Source organism: Pelobates fuscus, chromosome 3 (genome assembly GCF_036172605.1).
Source record: "Pelobates fuscus isolate aPelFus1 chromosome 3, aPelFus1.pri, whole genome shotgun sequence".
Lineage (NCBI taxonomy): Eukaryota > Metazoa > Chordata > Amphibia > Anura > Pelobatidae > Pelobates > Pelobates fuscus.
This window is the reverse complement of record NC_086319.1, coordinates 255,718,681-255,742,241: the sequence shown is the minus strand read 5'-3', so window position 1 is coordinate 255,742,241 and position 23,561 is coordinate 255,718,681. Positions and strand designations below refer to the sequence as shown.

At 40.5% G+C, this 23,561-nt stretch overlaps 1 protein-coding gene across 1 annotated transcript in view; it reads right to left on the bottom strand.

Annotated features, from left to right (window-relative positions):
* Window positions 1-1,852, bottom strand: part of PAX4 (paired box 4) — a 111,003-nt gene extending 109,151 nt beyond the window's left edge. The window contains exon 1 of the mRNA XM_063446240.1: window positions 1,827-1,852. Coding sequence (XP_063302310.1) covers window positions 1,827-1,848 — 22 coding nt within the window. The 5' untranslated portion in view covers window positions 1,849-1,852. The remainder of the gene's footprint in view (window positions 1-1,826) is intronic.
* Window positions 1,853-23,561: the final 21,709 nt, after the last annotated feature.

The window sequence follows — 23,561 nt, the reverse complement described above, 5'->3', positions numbered from 1 at the left end:
CTTCACCACTACAAATTGCGCAAAAAGCATTATTTACTGTACCATGTGCTTTTTGTAAAATATTCTGTCCCCCAGGGGAAAGACACTATGTTATAATATCCAAATTCATCATGTCACATTTATACTTGTTTATATTTTCTCAGTCTGAAGAAGCAAAAAACAAGCAAAACAAAAACTTCATGCAATACAATCCTGTTTACAAATCAAACCCTATAACTGAGTAACATAAGGACTAATACAGTAACACATTTGTCTGTGTCCAGGTATTAAACATTTGTTGTTTCCCATTCTGGTTCTGACATGAACTGAAATGGCCCAATAAAGATCTGCACATACTTGTACATTACATCATTTTAGTAAAACCAGCATAACACAGTGTATGAAATACAGCTTAATAATAATAATTCCCCATGAATGTTATGGTACTTATTAACTTGCTATCCAGCAGAGGAGCAGGAACTGATCCCTCCCATTATTATATTGTTTTTAATACAACTTTTATCATGCCTAAGGATAATAGGAGTTGTAGTCCCACTGTACCGTTAGAATTTGACTGCCATAAAGATCCTTGTGTGAATGTTCATTAAGACACAACCTGTCTGCATGTGTCATGCAAGTCACAGGGAAATATCACTAGATAGAATACAGTGCCTGATTAAAAATCTCAGTATGGATAAATATAAATATAGTCTGCTTCGTGTATGACACATGGCGGTGAATGGCAGCAGTAGTAGTACATCATATTACATAAATTTGCCATGACATTATAACTTTCCGGTCCAGGGTAAGGCAAATCCACTGTTCTCATGACAGTACTAGCATGCCCCCCTACTGTATTTACTGCTCCCTGGGCCTCACTTATCATTCATCTCTCCTGGAGAAATTAAAAAACATGATTCATCGAATAATAGAGGAATATTCAGTGCATTTGGAATTTTGCTAATGTGCCCCAATGAATCATGTTAAATCTCCCAACTAGAAGTTTACAAAATTAAAGGCAGTGAGAAATTCAGAATTGGTACTATAAATACCTGAAATGTAGAAAGTGACACAAAAATAAGCTATGATCTCAACTTCCCCAAAAAGCTGCCACAACCATAAATGTACCATAGGTAGCAATACAGTGGTTCTTCTAAGTGCTGCATAAGTAGATTGCAGAACAAGCTATATAGGCTTGTATTGTGATTATTCATTACTGATAGATCTAACAGAAAATACATATAATAACATAATAAAATGCTATACATGGGATTGCCAAATAACACACAGAGCTATCTTTATAGAGGGTAAGCCCTACCTGCTTATAGAGGTGCCCCCTCAAAAACAAATATATGGAGACAATCAAATGCTCTCTTTAATTGAGTAGCATTTTTAAAGTACCACTTTATATATTTTCCTTTGTGACTGCTGAGTGCAGTGGGTACAACATTGTGCTGTGTATTATTATTCACTGAGGATGCTATTGTACTGTAGATTTATGGACCAGTTAAGTGTGTAACACTTCATATATATATATATACACACACACACACACACACATACTGTGCACACACAGAACTTGTGCAGTATCATATTTTAACATGTGTCAAATATGGGTTAATTATGACCAAAATATCAAATTAAGCACACCCATGTGTCACAGTGGTCCAGGTGATGTTAACTAGAAGGCAGTTTTAGTATTGGTCAATGCTAGCTGTCTATTAAATATGTTTGTTCTGAATATTAATTAATATTAGTAGTATTATTATTATTATTATTAAAGTAACTTTTCTCCCAGACCTTTGCAGTTATCTATGTCATTTAACTCAGACATATCCTAAATTTACCTTCAATCTTACAGCTGTCCATGGAATATCAGTATTTTCTCTCCTCTGAGTGTTACTGTACTTTATCTCATTGCAGACAGTCAGGCAGGCTGAGCTAGGAGGGAGATGTCTTATAGGTGATGCAGGTGACATCACAGGACAGGACCAGGGCAAGGGAGGGGCCTCTCACCTGTACTTGGCATCAGAAACTCACTCAGCTCTGCCATATGCACAGCAACATAAATGCCTCTAGCTAAAGGCAGATACAAAGTTCCTGTAAAAAGCTTTACCCCAACCTCTTTTAAATGAATCTATCAATGTATCTATTACATTTACTGTTATATTAACCTCTTAACTTCCAATACACATCACAAGGAGAATTAAACACATGGGTATTCGTGAGAATGGTGTATACCTTGTATTGATTTGTTACATGCTTTCTTACATAATTACTTGTCTCAGCATCCCAGGATGGTTGCACGCTGTCATCTATTAACTATACAACAACACAAATTGTGCAGGTTCTACACTGACAGGCTGGAGTTCTAAGGATTCTAAACAACGATGGTCTGTATCAGTTAGGTTTCTGTGAATTGCTAACTGTTAGGGTCCAGAATCGCTACTCAGACTTCCCTTTTAGAACAGAAATATGTGCAAATTGCAGACAGAGTAAATGGACTAAATGGAACACAATAAAAGCAATCAAATGACCAAGGATAACATTTCAGCACTAGCCCTCTGTGGACAGCACTTACTAGCTCTCCTTGGTGTAGTGTTCGTTTCAGACCAAAAGCACCATAATTTCTCTGTTCACCCCCAGTCAGTGCCTAGACACACTGTAGAACAGCATATTCCCTGCCTGTTGGGCATCCTTTCCCTGTTTCCTTATGGAAGGGCTGTCAGCAATGGCTGATCACGTGACAACAGCATCTCCATCTAAGCTACATTGAATGATTGTTGCCCCAGCTCTTGCATGGTCCTACTATGTTTTTTTCTTTCTTCAAAACAAACAGCCTTTTGCAAGCACACCTGCCATATGGTAAAGTGCTTTTGATTAAATCATAAATCCAGTCTATATCCAGTTTTATTACATTTTTTTTTCCTACATTGAACAAATAGAGGGCTTAGGGTGCCTAGAAGCCCAATGTGGTCTATCTGTATGAAAGTATAGGCACTGAGCCTTTCCCAGATGTCCTACCTTCTGGTCTACAGATAAAATATGTTGTAAACGATTCTAACAAAATATTTGAAGAGCAAATATTAGCAAATGGAAATCCATACAAGCCAGCTCCCATAGCCTGTTAAATGACTAATTGGCCATCATTAGGAAAGCTCTCACAGACCTCAACACTCCAGAAAGAATAGGCCCTATTTTAAAATACCATATGTTCCAAATTATATATTAACTACGTCCAAACCACAGCCTGCTTTCCACTAGAACCTTCAATGTCAGGGTCAGGAAACTTTTATTAAAGAGAAAACAAACCTAATAGTAGAGCATTCAGCAGAGTTCTTTAATAAAGATAAGATAGAGGGATTCTAATGGTTATATCTTATCTGAACAAAGATATGCTGGTTCCTGCTGGCTACATCATTTATATGACAATGTATCAATTCTTTAGAATAATGCTCATTATAAGACATCTATACGCAGTTATGTTTTGTCAGATAAAGTACATCAGGTCTACTGACACCTGCTGGAGATGCCTGGTAAAGCCCTTGGGGCACTTGGATAACGGATACCACCTCCATTTAGCTATGTGGCTACTGCAAAGTTTTATAATGGAGACTGGAAACATGTAAGAGGTTCACACAGCCCAGCCCAATGAGAACAACATATAGTATGAGATGTCTGGAAGATATAATCAGCCTGCCCTTTGGCACAGACCTATAGAAGAAGCCTTATACCATCTGTGGAATGTCCCATGCGTAATACAGGAATTAGATGTACACACATATGGCTGGCATACATTGAGCCATGGCTTCCCCAGTATGTACCTTGCATATATACCCTTTCACACACTATTCTGATTTACAGACACACAGTGAGGAAGCTGATATTGTGGGGGTGCCAGGAGACCATTCAGACTAAATCTGGAGATAGTGTCACTTTTCCAGAGGTCAGACTGGCGCACAGGGGAGACAGGAGAGGCCAGCAGACAAATGCATGATGCACACAGGAGTACTCATTGATATTGGACTTTAATGTTACTTACTAGCTCATGGCAGCCAAATCGGTAAGAATCCAGAATCTGTACATATAATGCATAATGTGCCCAATTTAATGTATCCCGTGCCAAAGATGCAGTGATCTGTTTGGATAAACCCAAACGCACAATCAACTTCTGATGTATTTACTGGGATCTGACAGCTCGGTGTAATCTGCCATTTTAACCAGGATTATTAACGCTGAAGTCAAATTAATCTACATTCCCCCCTTCCCCCGGGTGTGGGAGAGCCTTTATATTACAATATATATATTGTATCCAGTGGCTGCTTGTGTCTCCTATATATTATACATGGTAAAGGAAAAGCAGGAGAGAGAAGTATCTTCTCATACCCAAAATGTGAGTATCTGCCTGAACTGACCCTCTCTGAAAAGTTACATCTCAATCCTGTATGGACTACACAATCAACAGGTTTGGAACACATCCACTTAATTTGTATCTAATTTTTAAAAAATAAGAATTTTAACCCCACCCCCTTCCCTTCACTACATATAACAAATCTGATTATTATATTCAGCCTGTCCCCCCAGTAATGTATCCACTGCTAATAAGTGTGTGTGTGTGTGAGTAAATTGGTTTGTGAGTGCATTTCTACATACTGAATAGATATTTAGACATATTGTCTAGACATATACATCTATCCATACATAGCAACCCTGGCTAATTCTTACTGCCATCAATTTAATAAAGATTAAACACTTTTATTGTAATATGATTTGGCTCTGTCAGTGTACAATATTATTTTGCTTTTCACATATCTATGAGCAAATTCTGAAACAATTTTACTGACATCATGCAGGCCATTTTTAGTCAGTTCCAGATCTTATCTAATAATCCTTAATCAAATAAATGGGGGCATAATCTGATACAATTTTACGCACTGTGTTCCGATCCTTCAATACTTGTACCATCAGCATTCCTAAGGGATTGAGACATTGAAAATTGATTCTCTACCATTAGATAGATCAATCAAAACGCAATTATCACAGTGAGGAAGCTAGGATCAGGTAGCAAAACGTTGCCGCACGGACAAATCAGCCACAACACGAAAGGATGTATCCACTGAATGGTGGATGGAACTGAAAGCAGCACTTGCACCATGAGGTAAAATAGCCGAATTTTTCCGAACGTGGCTGTTATGAGTTACATTTTGCAGTTTGCTTTTCAATTAATCACAAATCAATGAGGAATGTTAAATGAATAAACCAACATAATATATATGCAGCAAAAGAAGCTGGCATATCATGGCGCAATTTCTGTTTTTATGTATCAATCTTCTGATTAAACATTATCCTTTTTTTTTTTTTTAACCATTAAACTGCTACAGGTAATTATCCACCACTGAGGATACGTAGACAGTGTTAAAGGAAAACTGACACCATTTTTTTTTGCTACATAAAATAAAAGATTAAAATGTATTTATTTTAACCTCTGTGTATATTATTTTTAATCAACACAAGTAAATCATTCTCAGTACATCTTCTGGCTTGCTTTTGATGTATAAGGGCAGCCATATTTAATTACTCTTTGATCTGAAGCTCAATATATGTGACCAAAAAACTTTGCACATAATGAATTGCTAGTGTACAGTAATGAGTCCTCACATCAAGCACCAGGGACCTCACAAATCTACTCGGCACTGCTTAGATGTAGACTGTTCCAACCTGCATGATCGTAACACATAAATGCTGCTTCTGACCAAGGAGGGTTAAATGCTTTTATTGAACAGGTCTCTCTCAGAAGATGCAGTAAAATAGTTATTAATTTGTATATATTTACTACTAAATAATATAAAAATGTTCCTATAAGTGGATGTATCTCTGCTGTTGTTTTCTGTGTCTATAAAATATTGTGCCAGCTTAGTTTTGAGCTCTCTCATCCAACAAATGACACTCTATGCTATACACATAAGTGACATTAGCCAACCTAAAACTCTTGTTCCAAGCTGGTTAATAACCGCCCAATGACATTGCCAGAAGTGGAGTTACACCTCCATCAGCAAAGGGGTTAATCTCTGTTTCATTGCTATTTATAAAATCAATGTGTTCCAACAAATGCCAATCACTATGAGATTGGTGTTAAAACCCTGCCCATCTTACACTGACATCTCTCTATTCCATGCTCCAATTAGTTTTAATGAAGAAATGCAGATCTTTAACGATTACAATTTCTTGGCTGTACATCTTAGTAATCATGAGCTCGATTGGGAATCAAGTCACAACATTTAGGAAAATTTAGTTAAGTTTAATAATATTACTAACTTGATTGTTCTGGCCAACGTTTTCAACCTGTTTTTTTTTAAATCACTTTAAAGTGGCACTATCACCCTCCCTGAAAAAATGAATACTAATTTTGACTGTATGGGAAATTACAGAAATTCCAAACTAGTCAAGAGATATATATACTGGGACAAACTAAAGACGACTTTGTCTCTGTATATTTCCTCTGCCAGACACTTCTAGGCACTGAGTGGAACTACTGCCGTTTGGAAGTGTCAATCCTCCTAGCCATCATCAGTGATGGATGCAGGGAATTGGCTCTGTCTATGGAGGATCCCACTGTCTTGCAGAATCCTTTATAGACCTCAATGCTGTACTCTCGCGCATGCACATTGTCTCTTGACACTGAAATGCCAGGAACTGAAGGGACCCTGCCAGAAGAAGATTGCGGCGCCTGCAAGGGACAGGTTCAGGTAAGTAGATCTCACTTTTACCTGCTTCCCCCAGTCACCAGATCCCCAGTGACAATGTCACTGTCTAGGGCCTTTACAAACTCTGCAAAGTACCCAGGCAATTACATCAACTCATCATAACTTACCACAGTGCATGGAAAGCCCCAAATATAGTCTGGGACTTTCATTCTGCAATGATGCAGTCCTATGCACTAATGATTTCAAATAATGTTTATTCACCAAACCACAAAGTAACAAGGAAGTTACACATTTTAAAGCCCAAATAAATTAATTGACTCTCCAAATTAGCGTTTTTTGCTATGCCTGTTGGCTTGCCATTGTCCTGACAGAATCATGGTCAAGTATATTCTATATAGTATTGCTAGCAGATCCTGAAATGTAGATTTTATTATCAAAATTGGTGCTCATTCAATGAAAATTCAATCAAAATAAATTCAAGTAATTCAAGTAAAATAAATGTAAATTATTATGATAAACATTTCAGAGGCTTATTAATATATAATTTGATTAATATATTTAAATTGTACTCGTAGTTTTTTTCACATTTTGAAACTATGATTGTATTGTATAAAGCTACAAGTCATTTTAATAAATCTACCCCATTGTGTACTCTGTTTCCATGGATACATTCACCTCAAAGAGGATTGTACCCTCAGGTACATTTTTGAGTTGTCAAGTACGAGTAACCAAGATTACAGGTGGTTGGTTAATGGTTGTTGCTATGCTGATGAGTATGAGTTGGGATTGGTCAAAGTGGGTACATGTTGCAGAAATAGGTTGTAAAATTAATTTGCTAAAGATAAATAGTGTGTGGGATTTAATGAAATATCCATCTCTTCTGTCATGTTATTTCTTTTTAAACAGTAAATTTAGAAATGTGTGTACTTTTAATATATTTGAATATTCCATATACAGCAGTGAACAAGAGATATACGCAAAAAGAATAATTGAGACAAAATGCACAACAATCAGCTTTTAAAGAAATACTTTTTTGGGGTAACATAATTTACTAGCATGTTTTTTGCTGCCTGAATGTAAAAAAAGAAACAAACAAAAAACATTAACATAAAGCAGATATCTACAAGCAAGTATCTACATTAGTATTTTATATATTTTGTTCTCACATATTTTTCCTTTTGTTAGTTAGGCAGGAGGTTATTGATATCTATCCTAAAATTTAAGAACTGTGCTTCTCTAATACATATATAAACAATTCTTAAAATACTGACATACAGTATGTATTCGCAAAGAGGTAGATACCCATCATTCAGGTCTTTGCTAGTGTCAGAAAGTGTATTGAATTTGCCAATATGTAGAGCAAATAGAGAAAGCAATACTTGTTAAGAACAAATTTGTACATTACTGTTATGTAACTGATTTAATTATGTATAGTCTCTTTTTATTGTAGTGTAAATAGCCAACATAGTCAAACTGAAAACCTAGCTGCCTTATTACAACCGGGAACCCCAGGTTAACAAGGTTTGCAGCAGATGCTAGGGAGTCAGGGCAATCTGATTGCAAGTAGGCAACTGGAACACACCATTTCGTGACACAAAGCAAGAACTTAGACCTGCTTGACTGCTACTACAACAGCAAATCCAATGAGAGGGGACAACGTCTAGACAAGCAATAGCTTCCCACGTTGCCAACATCCTTTTACAGAACCGCATTGGTAGATCCATGGCAGATTTTACACCCGATGGAAATTGACTATTCCTTTCATTCCTCGGTGTATAACACTTATTCACGCAATGACCGCTTTCTGATCCCTAGTGCTTTACTCATTAATGTTAAATCAACTAACATAGGGCTTATCATGTGGTCAGACCGTGCACCGGTGACAATCTTACAGTTCATCTAGTAGAGGTTCATGGATCTTCAATGAGCATTTATTAGCAGATCCTAATATAGTCTCCAAAATAGATAAAGAATTAAGAGCATATTCCCAAAGGAACCACACACCAAACATGTCTGGTTGGCACATAAGTTAGTGGTTTGTGGCCTCTTATCAGATATGAGAGGAATTTACAGCTTACTATAGTAAATCATAAATTTAACCCAGACAGTCCAGACCTCTCGCACAAAGCCATCAATACATTTCTCCAGGTAGTGGCGTACACACAACCCATGGGGCCCCAGTGCAAAAACTGATCCGTGGCCCCCACCCGTGCTTACTCTGTGCGGTCCGGGGCCGCAACACATGGCGGCGGGCACCTGGTCGCAGGGGTCGCAGGGCTGCGACCCCTACGACCGCGGTATGTACGCCAGTGCTTGCAGATACACATACACTTAAAGGACCACTACAGACACCCAGATCACATCAGCTCAATGGTGGTCTGGGTGCCAGGTCCCTCTAGTTTTAACCCTGCAGCTGAAAACATAGCAGTTTCAGAGAAACTGCTATGTTTCACTGAGGGTTAATCCAGCTTTTAGTGGCTGTGTCATTGACAGCCGCTAGAGGAGCTTCCACAATTCTCACTGTGAAAATCACAGTGAGAAGACGCTGAACGTCCATAGGAAAGCATTGAGTAATGCTTTCCTATGGGCGGTTTGAATGCGCGCGTGACTCTTGCCGCGCATGCTAATTCGGAGCTGAAAGGCGGATCAGGGCGGAGAGATCCCCAGCGCCAAGGGAGTCCGGCACTGGAGAAAGGTAAGTGCTGAAGACACACACACACACACTCTCACAAACAGACGCATGTACACTAGCTAACAGACACACACACACTCTCACGAACAGACGCATACACACTTGCTAACAGACACACACATTTACTGACAGACACACACTCAGTGACAGACATACATACACACTCACTGACAGACAGACACATACACACTCACTAACAGACACCAAACAGACTCACTAACAGACACACACAGTAACACACTAACACACACACACTCTAACATACACACACACACACACACACACACACTCTAATACTAACACACACACTCACACACACATACACTAACACACTAACACACACTCTTACAATAACACACACACTCTAACACTAACACACACACACTCTAACACACACACTCTAACACTAACACACACTCTAACACTAACACACACACTCTAACACTAGCACACACACACTCTCTAACACTAACACACACTCTAACAATAACACACACTAACACACACACACACACACACACACACACTCTAACACACACTCTAACACTTACACACACACTAACACACACACATTAACACTAACACACACACTCTAACACTAACACACACACACACACACACACTCTAACAATAACACACACTCTAACACTAACACACACACACTCTAACACTAACACACACTCTAACACTAACACACACACACTCTAACACACACACTCTAACACTAACACACACTCTAACACTAACACACACACTCTAACACTAACACACACACTCTAACACTAACACACACTCTAACACTAACACACACACTCTAACACTAACACACACACACACACTCTAACAATAACACACACTCTAACACTAACACACACACACTCTAACACTAACACACACTCTAACACTAACACACACACTCTAACACTAACACACACTCTAACACTAACACACACTCTAACACTTACACACACTCTAACACTTACACACACACTCTAAAACTAACACACACACACTCTAACACTAACACACACACACACTAACACACACACACTCTAACACTAACACACACACACACTAACACTAACACACTCACGTTTTTTTTTTCAATTTAATCCCCCCAGCCTCCCTACCTGTGGGAGTGCTGAGGGGATTCCCTGGGGTCCAGTGTTGTCACCCGGCGGGCAGGCTGGCGGGCGTGCGAGGGAGCACTCTCCCCTGAGTGCTTCCTCTTTAGCTCCCTTGCGCGCCGCGTAGGGAGGCCGGCGCCAGAAGATGACGTCACCTTCCGGCTCCGGTATCAGTGCGGTGCTCCCTCGCGTGCCCGCCATCCTGCCCGCCGGGTTATACCAGGGCCAGCCTCGGGGGGCCATGAGGTGGCCGGCTCCTGGGCCCCCCGGGAGAAGAGGCTGGCCACAGTGGGTACGTACGACCCCTGCGACCCCGGTAAGTACGCCACTGTCTCCAGGGTGTGCAGCTACCCAGGTTGTCCCAAAATGAGAAGGAGAATCCAGTGAGACCATTTAAATTGGAGGAAATTATCAAAGGTTTCACTCAGTTATTGGACCACAAAGCACCAGGACTCAAAGGGTAACCGCGTTTGTGTCAAGCCTACTCAGATATTTTAGCACCACAATTGAAAGATCTGTTCCAGCACAGCTTTGAAGAGGGCAAACTACCTCCTGAGCAACGATAACCATGTTGCCCAAATCAGGTAAAGCCCTAGACCAGTGCACACGTTTCAAACCTATATCTGTAATGCTCAATTGTTGATAAGATGGAAACAACTGCAGATTTCTGAGCTTGATAATGTTTATTGCTTTTAAATAAAAAAGATAATCAATTTGAACTGTCTCTTTAATTCCTGGCAGGTTATAACAGCAGCGGAGTTGAAGTTGTTTTAAGGTAAGGTAAATTTAACACAACCAGCGAGAAGTTCCAAATTAGGATGCAGATGATTAATTAGTAGGTGTTGAAAACAAGGTTAGGAGTTTAGGTGGAACAGATAGCGAACCACTTAGAATTAGGATGGTTATATATTAAGCTTGAGCCAATCTGGTTTACTTAACTTATGAAGGAGCGATAATCCAAATTGGTGATAGAGATTCCACAGAGAATCGAGGTTGCAGCAGGCAAGAGAATATCCAAAAAACAGTCCGAGGTCGTAGGAGAGGAGAAGGAGGGTAAACGATTAAACAGTCCGGGTCCGATACACAGTAGAAGTAGTAAATATTCAGTTTGAAGTTCGCGGGAGCTTTCGAGTTGATCCAGCACTGTGGTGTTGACGCGGTCTCTCTATGAACCCTGGGAACGACCACGTCATAGGAGGGGGAGTGGCCGCGCTCCGAGAACCCGGAAGTCCACGGTTAGCGAATGCCGGAAGGTCTGACAGAACCCCCCTCATAAGAAGCAGCCACCGGATGCTGTCAACGAGGTCTGGATGGGTAGCGAGCATGGTACGCATTGATAAGTCGACGAGCATGCACCGCGGAGGACGACACCCATGAATCTTCGTCAACTCCGTAGCCCTTCCACCGGACAAGATATTGTAAGGAACCACGATGGATTCGTGAATCGAGAATCCTCTGGACCTCGTATTCCTCTTCACCTTGTACCAGAATGGGATCAGGAGTGGTAAGAACATCCCTCATGAAAGGGTCGGAGTGGTGTGGTTTAAGCAATGACACATGGAAGACTGGATGTAGTTTCATGGTAGGTGGAAGTTTCAATCTAACCACGTTTTCGTTGATAAGCGACAATATACGAAAAGGGCCAAGGAAGAGTGAACTCAGTTTCTTTGAGGGACGGTTGGTGACAATGTTTTTTGAAGAGAGCCATACTAGATCACCAACCTTGTAAGTAGGGGAAGGTCGTCTACCAGTATCGAAAAACTTTTTCTGAGCAGATGATGCATTTTTAAGGTTATCACGTAACCTGAGGAAGAGGGCAGACATGAACGAGTTATGGTTGGAGACATATGGATTAGAAGAAGGAAGTCCTTGATCGGGGAATGAAGAAGGATGGAATCCAAAATTTGAGAAGAATGGAGTCATTTTGCTACTAGCGTGTACCGAGTTGTTGTATGAGAACTCTGCCATTGGTAACCACGTGATCCAATCATCTTGTAAATGAGAGCAATAACACCGCAAGTATTGTTCAACACATTGATTAACTCTCTCTGTTTGTCCGTTGGTTTGGGGATGATAGGCTGAAGATAATTTACGTTGAATGTTGAGGGAGGAACACATCTCATTCCAGAATTTGGAGGTGAACTGTGTTCCTCTGTCTGATATGATTTCTTCAGGAAGACCATGGAGTTTCACGATGTTGTTGATGAATATTTTTGCAAGTTCAGATGAAGAGGGTAATTTCTTTAAAGGAATAAAATGGGACATCTTGGTGAAACGGTCTACCACTACCAGAATGGTGGTATGATGTTGCGAAGGAGGGAGTTCTACCAAGAAGTCCATTGAGATGGACTGCCAAGGTCTTTCTGGAACAGGTAGGCTCAGTAATTGACCGAATGGTGGATGATGGTCAGATTTAGATCTCAGACAGGTTGGGCAGTTTTTGACATAAGATTCTATGGTTCTGTCCTGGCGAGGCCACCAGTAATATCTTTTAGACAGCTCCAGTGTTTTCCTTGTACCAGGATGACCAGCCAGAGGGGAATCATGAATCAAGGAGAGTATTTTATTCCTAAGCAAGGGAGGAATGTATAACCTGTCTTTGAAGTAGTACATACCGTCCTTTTTTGATAGATTGCCTTGTTTGGGAAGTTCAAGATCTTCTTCTTTAAGATGTTTAATATCATCAATTAATGACGAAATAATACCTATGATTTTAGGAGGTTGAGTTTCGTTTACAGGAAGATCTTGGTGAATTCTGGACAGGGCATCTGCCTTTTTGTTTCTGGATCCAGGTCTGTAGATGATTTGAAAATTGAAACGGGAAAAGAAAAGATTCCAGCGTACTTGTCTGGCAGAGAGTGTTTTGTTGGAATGAAGATATTCAAGGTTCCTGTGGTCGGTATAAACAATTACAGGAGTGCGTGTGTCTTCAAGTATGTGACGCCAGTTTTCGAATGCAGCTTTAATACTTAATAATTCTTTTTCTCCTACAGGATAATTTCGTTCAGCAGGAGACAAAGATCGTGAAAAAAAAGCTACTGGATGGAGAGGATCTTGAGGCGTTTGGTGTTGAGAGAGGACAGCCCCGATAGCTGTGTCAGAAGCATCCGTTTCCATGACGTAGAGAAAAGCAGGATTAGGTAGTTGAAGAATGGGAGCACTTGTGAATCTCCGTTTTAATTCATCAAAGGCTGCTTGAGCCTTTTCGTTCCAAGCAAAGGACCGTTTACTGCTATTGAGCAGGTTGAGGGGATGAGCAACCTTGGAGTAATTTTTAATGAACTTCCTATAGAAGTTGGCAAATCCCAGAAAACGTTGTAAGTCTTTAGTATTAGTAGGAGTAGACCAGTTGACAATGCAATCTATTTTGGAGGTATCCATACTTATTGAATGAGGGGAGATAACATATCCCAAAAAAGTGATTTCATTGACTTCAAATATACATTTTTCTGGTTTTGCGTATAATTTGTGTGTTCTTAATCTGGATAATACCCATCTCACGTGTTTTCTGTGTTCTTCAAGGTTGTTGGAGTAGATGAGAATATCATCTAAGTAAATGATGACACAAACGTCTAGGAGATCTCGGAAGATATCGTTAATGAAATGCTGAAAGGTTGCAGGGGCGTTACATAGCCCGAAGGGCATGACAAGATATTCGTAAAGACCATATCGGGTCCTGAACGCCGTTTTCCATTCATCATTGGCCTTGATTCTAACAAGGTTATATGCCCCACGAAGGTCAAGTTTAGTGTAGATGGTAGCTGTTCTTAATCTTTCAATCAACTCATTGATCAGGGGAAGAGGGTAACGATTCTTGATAGTTATTTTATTTAAAGACCTGTAATCGATGATTGGCCGTATAGTCTGGTCCTTGTTTCTTACAAAAAACATGCTGGAAGCGGCTGGTGAACAGGAAGGTCTAATGAACCCCTTACGGAGGTTTTCATCCAGGTATTCCTTGAGGGTTTTTAACTCTGATTCAGAGAGAGGATAAATATGTCCAAAAGGGATAGGAGCACCAGGAACAAGGTCAATCGGACAATCATAGGGTCGATGAGGAGGAAGTGTCTCTGCTTCCTTTTTACTGAACACATCAGCGAACTCTGAATAGCTGGAAGGTATAGTGGGTTCCCCAGTAACATGCAAAATGGGGATGTGTTGTAGACATGTTCCCTGGCAATATGCAGAGTTAAACGTGAGAGAGAAAGGAGCCCATGTAATAAGTGGGTTGTGAGTCCGTAACCAGTCTATCCCTAATATTATTGGATAAAGAGGAGAATTTATGACATCAAAAACAAGAAATTCAGAATGGACATAATTAGTAGTAGTCCTTAAAGGGACAGTTTCAAGGCGAATGGGCCCCGAGGAGATCAAGGAGCCATCAATAACTCTGACAGAGACGGAATTACGTTTTTGAACACAAGGAATTTTATTTTTTGTAACAAAGGATGAGTCCAGGAACACCCCATTAGCACCGGAATCAATAATGGCCTTAGTCGTAATTCTTTCTTTGTCCCACTGTAATATGAGAGAAACAGAGGAGAAATGAGAGGTTGGTTTAGAAGGAAGTACACTCATTACAGTCGTGGTAGAACCATGCTTACCGCCTCTTGGACGTTTCAATAGGGGACAGTCTGGGACCACATGTTCTTGCGAAGCACAGTACATGCAGAGGTTCATTTGTCTTCTTCTGGTTCTCTCTTCTGGAGTAAGAGGACTTCTCACAACCCCTATTTCCATAGGTTCAGCAGGAGTTATAGGTTTCTCCGGTGCCTTTGAAGAGGTGAAGGGTTTTTTCCATAGAGAGCTAGTGAGTGATTTCTCAGCTTTTCTTTCCCTAAGTCTTCTGTCGATACTAATTGACAGTTGGATAAGTGTATTTAGTGTAGTAGGTAGTTCAGTTCTGGAGAGCTCATCCTTGACAGCTTCAGATAACCCAATACGGAACTGGTTACGTAGAGTTATGTCATTCCACTGAGTTTCTGGTGCCCATCGTTTGAATTCAGCAATGTAATCTTCGACAGGCCGGTTTCTTTGCTGCAGTGTTCTAATGGTTAAATCTGCAGTCGCTTGTTTGTTTGGGTCTTCGTAAAGAAGAGACATGGCTTCAAAGAATTCATCCAGAGAATCCAATATGGGATCATCATTCTCAAGAAAGGAATGAGCCCAGGCCATGGGTTCACCTCTCAAAAATGAAATAACAGAACAAACTTTAGATCTTTCAGTGGGATATGATCGGGGTTTTAATGCAATCAACAACTTGCAAGAATTGATAAACTCTCGGTATTGGGACCTGTCTCCAGAGAATTTTTCGGGGTTGGAGACAGCAGGGTCACTAGCCGAGTGTGTAACTGTGTGAGGAGTATGTGTTTGCAAGTCCCTTACATAAGTAAGGATTCTTTCATTGGTGATCTGTAGATCTTGCATGCCTTGAGTAAGAGTATCCACTCTTTGGTTTAATCTGGTGATTTCAGAAGTGAGATCTGCTGTATCCATTAATTAGGCTGGATCAATCTGTAATGCTCAATTGTTGATAAGATGGAAACAACTGCAGATTTCTGAGCTTGATAATGTTTATTGCTTTTAAATAAAAAAGATAATCAATTTGAACTGTCTCTTTAATTCCTGGCAGGTTATAACAGCAGCGGAGTTGAAGTTGTTTTAAGGTAAGGTAAATTTAACACAACCAGCGAGAAGTTCCAAATTAGGATGCAGATGATTAATTAGTAGGTGTTGAAAACAAGGTTAGGAGTTTAGGTGGAACAGATAGCGAACCACTTAGAATTAGGATGGTTATATATTAAGCTTGAGCCAATCTGGTTTACTTAACTTATGAAGGAGCGATAATCCAAATTGGTGATAGAGATTCCACAGAGAATCGAGGTTGCAGCAGGCAAGAGAATATCCAAAAAACAGTCCGAGGTCGTAGGAGAGGAGAAGGAGGGTAAACGATTAAACAGTCCGGGTCCGATACACAGTAGAAGTAGTAAATATTCAGTTTGAAGTTCGCGGGAGCTTTCGAGTTGATCCAGCACTGTGGTGTTGACGCGGTCTCTCTATGAACCCTGGGAACGACCACGTCATAGGAGGGGGAGTGGCCGCGCTCCGAGAACCCGGAAGTCCACGGTTAGCGAATGCCGGAAGGTCTGACAATATCTCTTCTTAGTAGTGACACTAAGCTGTATGCCTGACATCTGGCGGACCGCTTGTCACCCATCTTGGACGGTATCATTACCAATGATCAATAAGGCTTTGTAAAGTCTAGTCAAGGTTCAGACAGTACGAGAAAGCTGTTAAATATTTTTTCGCACTTGGAGAGTAGCAGAGTTGTAGGAGTTTTCTTAGCACTTGACGAGTGCATGACAAGCGTTCTCGACAGATTTGGATTGCCCCCCTTCACCGGTGGCAGGGCTCATGGCTCTTTATAACTCTCCTACAGCTTGTGTCACTTATGCAAGTTTTCTGTAGTCGCCATTTAACATAACTAATGGCAACACAGGGGTGCCACTTTCCCCACTCTTGTTCCTACTGTCCTTAGAACTGTTAGCACAATCTATATGGCAGGATCAACATATGCAGGGTATTATAATTGGAAACCTGGAACTTCACATGCTGGATAAGTTAAAGTGTATTTTTATTGTTGTTCGAAACAGGATACAGCAGGTACAAAATAAATCAAAACAAAATCCTTGCTCTTCTGAGCACTCACTTAACAAAATAATAAACTCACCGGGTTGGACAGCTTGTCCATTTCCCAACAGAAATATTCACCTTTTAGTTTCTCTTAGCAGCTTCCTAGGAAGGAAACAAAACACAAATGTGATCTCCTTCTTGGCAGGGGAGTATTTAACAGCACCTGCAATCAATTATCTTTTGCAGGTGAGGTAAACAAGTGCTTTGGAACTCTGGAACTGGATTCCTCACCCCCAATTTCCTTGCAATCTCAAAAATGTGGAGTGGAGCACTGGCCCACCCTACTCTCCAAGTGCTTCACCCCAGGGCCCAAACACACACTTATGAATATCCATTTTAACATAACACATTCCTTGGAGCTAATGTTCTGCATTACACAAAGTACGGACCTTGCAGACTTTGGGGAGATATGTAGTCACCATCCAGCACAATTCCTTGCTTTGAGTCACACTATTTACAAATAAAAAGTATAATTATTTCTCAGGCGATCACACCACAAGATCCAGCGTATCCAAGGGAAGCAGAGTTTAAATTGCTCAGAAAAAGATGCTTGGAAACTCAGCTGAAGACTAAAACCCTGTCACTGTGCTACAAAGTCTTGGAGGAAAATGTGCCTGCTAGCCCCTTTGTTTTCATTAAGAGTCGGGAGGGGGAGTGTGGAGCGCACCTGACGGAACAGTCTTGGCTCATTAGTGGAAGCCCATAGAAAATTGATATATAGATGGTATCACCCCCAGCTATAGGTGCGAGGAAGCAGAGGGTACCATGCTGCATATTTGGTGGGAGTACAGGGTGCTGTTAAATGTCAAGTTTGATTATCTCTTGTGATATGTGCAAATACAGTGAAGCATATGTCATGCTCTCAGAGATAATGATTGTAACCAAAAACTATTGATTTGTCTAATGCCTGTGTACTTGTATTGTTGGTGAGACTGTATTTATAGAAACACCTGTTGTAATATTGTCAACATGTTATCTTGACTAGGTAAAACCAATACAAATATAAATAAAATAAAAAACAATACCAGTTGCTGGTAGACCAAGCAGTCAGACAGGATTCTAAGACCAAACAAAACAATATGTGCACAGCCTGGATAGTCTACAAGAAAGCCTATGACACAATACCACACACATGGATACTGGAATACTTGGCTCTATACAAAGTCTACAAGACAGTAAGAGACTTCATCAAGAACCTGATGGGCAAGTTGAAAGCAACTCTAGAAGCCTGTGACGGTAGTCACCATCGCTGGGAGCAGAAGGACTATTTACATAACGTTTACATTTGTCAGAGGAATGCTTCTAGTGGTTGCCAGTCTGGTGGCCACTAGAGACATTTCCTCACTAAGAATCTCAAAACAGTTAAAGGTCTTCACCCACAGCACGAAGTCTGACCATGTCCAATGCTTCTCTTGGATTCACTGCTTTTCTATGTGCTTTATTTACACAATGGTTTGACCACCAACACTCTAACCCTTTCAGTTCTTCAAGGTTACATAGTATTGATTGAATTACCAAAGTACTTTACGTCCTCTGTATAAGGCATTGCATACAACCATGTTTTATTTATTTATTTTACATTTCATTATTTAACTAGATTACAAGCTCCCTGGGAAAAAGAAATATATCTTCCAAATTATATTAGTTTATAATGTATTACTGTCTTGTATTTGTACGGTGAAAATAAATGGATATTATAAAGCACTGGAATTCATAAAATGCTGTAATATTTCCATTATTCCAAGTCGTCCTATAGATAATCATACTGTATCGTGCTGAATAATTCAAGGGAATGTCTAAACATTTCACACAGTGACATTAATGGAATTCTATGGCATGAGGTATGACAAGAATGGATCAAAATAAAAAGCTGACATTGAACTTGAGATCTTCATTTCATGATCCATATCTTGCTATTCACCTTGATACACTATTGAGTAGGGGGAGTGTGTCTGCAATATCATTTAAAATAGGAAAAACACCAAGAATAACTGACTGCATACCTCTCAACGATGCAAATAGACAAAGAGGGGAGCTTTAATTTTAGAGATGTGAGTGGGGGTGTGGCCAGGGGCAGGGCTGTTCTGGAAAATTCTAGATGACTTACTAATAATAATTTCTGCCACTAAAATGTAACACAGACTGCTTTCCAAACACATTTATTGTAGTTTAACCCCTTAAGGACTGAGCCAATTGAACAAGTTGTGATCAAATCAAAACGTAAACAAAACCTGGAATTTGCGCTATATGTCTGTTCAGGCGTAGTTTGCCTCTTTCATATTATGTGTACCCACACTTATTATATATCATTTTATTCACGAGAAACAGGGCTTTCATCTCACATCTAATATTTGTATATTAAACATAACTTAATATGAATAAAATATGAAAAAAAGTGAGAAAATAAGAAATGTTATTGTTTTAGTTCTTCATGGCATTTTAACTCCTTAAGGACAGAGCTTCGGAAGCTTGTCTTTCACTTTATGACAACGGCATTTTTTGCTGTTTGTGTTCAACTGCAATTTGCATTTGACTAATTTATTGCACCGACGCATATTATATACCGTTTTTTTAAAGGACAGAAAGGGCTTTAATTTGATTTAACATATATATATATATATATATATATATATATATATATATATATATATATATACATGCTTATGTATTATAAAAAAAAATACAGAAAGAGGGGGGGCGGAGCCGACTGAGCAACGGAGTGGCCGCACTTTCTCGGAGCTCCGTCTCTGACTTTTCAAAATCGAAGATATATGGTGGAAATCGTGCCTACAACCTCCCCACACACCACCCAAACACGGGCTAATAGACCATGGGCAGAAAATCTAAGAAGGCAAAAGCCGAAAAAAGCCCCCACGGAAGGGACACTGGTGAGATGCTTCGGCTTTCACAACAGGCCGCGTGGCCCAAAATGGCGCAGCATGACGACCTTTCCTCATATTCCTCGGAGGATTTCGCTGCCGACACCCTGGAGGGTGCATCCTACAGGCCACCTACAGACACTAGACAAGCACCTCCGAAACCCGGGGACCCGGTCACTGCCGAGCAACTCAAAACCATGCTGGCGGAACTCCGCAAAGACTTGGCGGCTGACATGGCCCATTATCGAAAGGCCGTCGAAGGAGCCACGATCAAAATTACCCAGCTAGAGGCCAGCTCAAGCTCCCAAGACACAAGGCTACAGGCACTCGAACAAACCATCACAGGCCTGGTCAAATGGCAAAACGCCACTAACAACAGGCTCGACACCATGGAGGACCAGCGAAGGCGGTGCAACCTAAAGCTGAGGGGGGTGCCGGAGTCTGTAGGCCTAGATGATTTACCTCACTACGTAAGGCGCCTGTTGGAGGTACTACTACCACCGAAGCGGGTAAAATCAATAAAACTCGACGGCATGTTTCGGCTGCCGAAATCACCCAGGGCACCGACAGCAGCGACGGCAGACCTCATCCTGCGGTTCCAGACACTGGCTGACAAGAGCACGCTTGCGACTGCATTGCGGGGCAAAACCCCCCTAAAGTTCGAAGGGGCATCGCTGACGGCGTTCCCAGATCTGACCAGGGCCACGATAGCCTGGCGAAAAGACCTCCAACCCCTCTTGCAGCATTTACGTGCTAAGGACATACCGTACAAATGGGGCACCCCTCATGCTGTATCCTTCACCCTCAATGGGACCGTATACAAGGCGCAAGACAAGCTGGAGCTGGAAACCCATCTACAAGCAACAGGTATCGTACAAGCAGCACCGCCACCCAGACGGAGCTTAGCCCACTTGAACCCCGACACTATCCAGGACTTTACCCCGCGGAACCCTCCCAGGGCCTCTCCAGGTGGATCCCCCACTTGAAAAACCACCAGCGAATCAACCTACAGGGACTTTCCCACACTTTTCATTCCACCACCCACGTAGACGGACCGTCTCACACAGTCAGAGACTAAAAAAATCAGCGGAACCACTACCTGCTGTTAATGTTTCTTTATAATGTTTTTTCTTATGTTTTCTATAATGGTTCCCCTTATTACCTCCTTAGACACTTCGTTTATTTCATTTGTGTTTTATGCAATGCCCATACATACATAGCGACCCGACGAAGCCACCACTGCATAGCCGCAGCATCTAGTGGCTAACGCACCTGGAATGGGCAAACTGCCACACTCATACTATGAATACCCAGATAGAGTTGCAGAAGCCCGTCCAGCAACGTTACAACATAACCCGCATTGCACTATGACACCCCTAATCCCCCCCCCCCCCCTAGCCGAAACACTACAAACCACTCAGAGAACGACAACTTCATACAAGGCGAAGGGGTAGCCCTATGGGGCAGATAAATAATTAGAAAGTAACACCGGACACACCTCACCCTCACCAAGGGCATTACAGTTACCAACATAGACCTTCTCCTCTAGAGATAACCTTATATTATAAAACAGTGCTATGTTATGACAATCACCTATGTTTTAATTGTTTGACATGCTGAATATGAGCCGTTGTGGCCATGAATGTATCTATGTTACTTTAATGCACGCAAAAATAAAGAATTTAAAAAAAAAAAAAAAAAAATACAGAAAAATGCAAAAAAAATGAAAAAGTTTGTGTTTTTTTTACAGTTTGTGCAATAATAATGTGTGCACAATTAGTGCAGGTTAAGGAAAGTAATTAAAAATAAATTCATTTAGTTGTTCTGATTTACAGAATATATAATGTGTCTGGGATTTTACGTTTTTTTTGGTAGTTACAGGTCACAAAGCACAAGGAGTAAAATAAACTTTTAATGTGGAGCGATTTTAGAATTTGGTATGTTTGTCTTGTAAGCTTAATAGCCATAAAAGAAAACAAAATTGCCACACAAAAGTATATATTTATATAAAGTAGACACCACAGGCTATTTACCTAAGGTTGTTTTGACACTTTCTACGTAGCCATTTTACCGCCAACCTCTGCTAAATATTGGAGTAAAATTGTGTTTTTTGGGGGTTTTCGCACACAAACTTATAACAAAGAACTTCTCATGTGTATTTTGTAAAGTTGGTGTGTGCTATTCCTGTACAAAGTTTTATTATGTGTTCAGTTACTTCTGCTGAGTACAACGGTACCCCCATTGTATGTCTTTGGCACTATTTCGTGAAGCTACAGTGCCATATAGGAGACCTGTCCTTTTCAGTATTCACAGTCGAATTTTGAGAGACGGATTTAATGAGCCTATGCTTCCATTTGGGGTATTATAACAGTTTGACTGTTCAAAAAAAAACCACAAAGGCCTACCATTTGTAAAAGTAGACACTCCAGGGTATCTCATAAGGTGCATATTGTGCCTTAACATGCCCCCATTTTTTTTAACATTACATGCCAAAGTATGTGGTAAAAAATTATTTTGGGCATTTGTTTACATACGGATTGCATTTATGCTGGGCATTTTGTATATTTTATATGTGCCACTAAGTTCAAAACCCCCAAATTATGCTCAGCTAAGTCTTCTGAGTAAAAAGACACCCCCAATGAATGTCTTTGGCACTATTTCGTGAAGCTACAGTGCCATATAGGAGACCAAGCCATATCAGTTTTTACCGAACTTTGAATTTTGACGCTGGGCCTATGTGCAATTTCCAAGCATCTTCGCAGGTTTTAAATTCAAACTTCCCCACAAAGGCCTACCATTTCTTAAAGTAGACACCCCAGGGTATTTCAAAAGGCATATTTTGAACCTTAGCGTGGGATAATTTTTCCGCTAGCGTGTACCAAGTGTAGTGGTAATAAGCGTTTTTTTTCTGCCTTTTTGACACACAAAGTGAGTTTGCACAGTATATTTTGCAAACCATATGTGTACTACCACTGTATAATACTTCATATGTTGCTCAGCTATGTCTGCTGAGTACAAAAATACCCCCGTATGTACCTTTGCCATGTATATGTGGACATCGGAGGGGCACATTTGGGACACAGCCATTACATTTTTTTTCAAACTTTTCATTTTTACGCTGTGCCCATGTCCCATTTTAGAGTATTTTACCAGGCTATATAATCCAAATACCCCATAAAGCCATACCATTTCTTAAAAAAGACATCCCAGGGTATTTCAAAAGGCATATTTTGAACCTTAGCCTGGGATAATTTTTCCGCTAGCTTGTACCAGGTGTAGTGGTAATAAGTGTTTTTTCTGCCTTTTTGACACACAAAGTGAGTTTGCACAGTATATTTTGCAAACCTTATGTGTACTACCACTGTATAATACTTCATATGTTGCTCAGCTATGTCTGCTGAGTACAAAAATACCCCCGTATGTACCTTTGCCAGGTATATGTGGACATCGGAGGGGCACATTTGGGACACAGCCATTCCATTTTTTT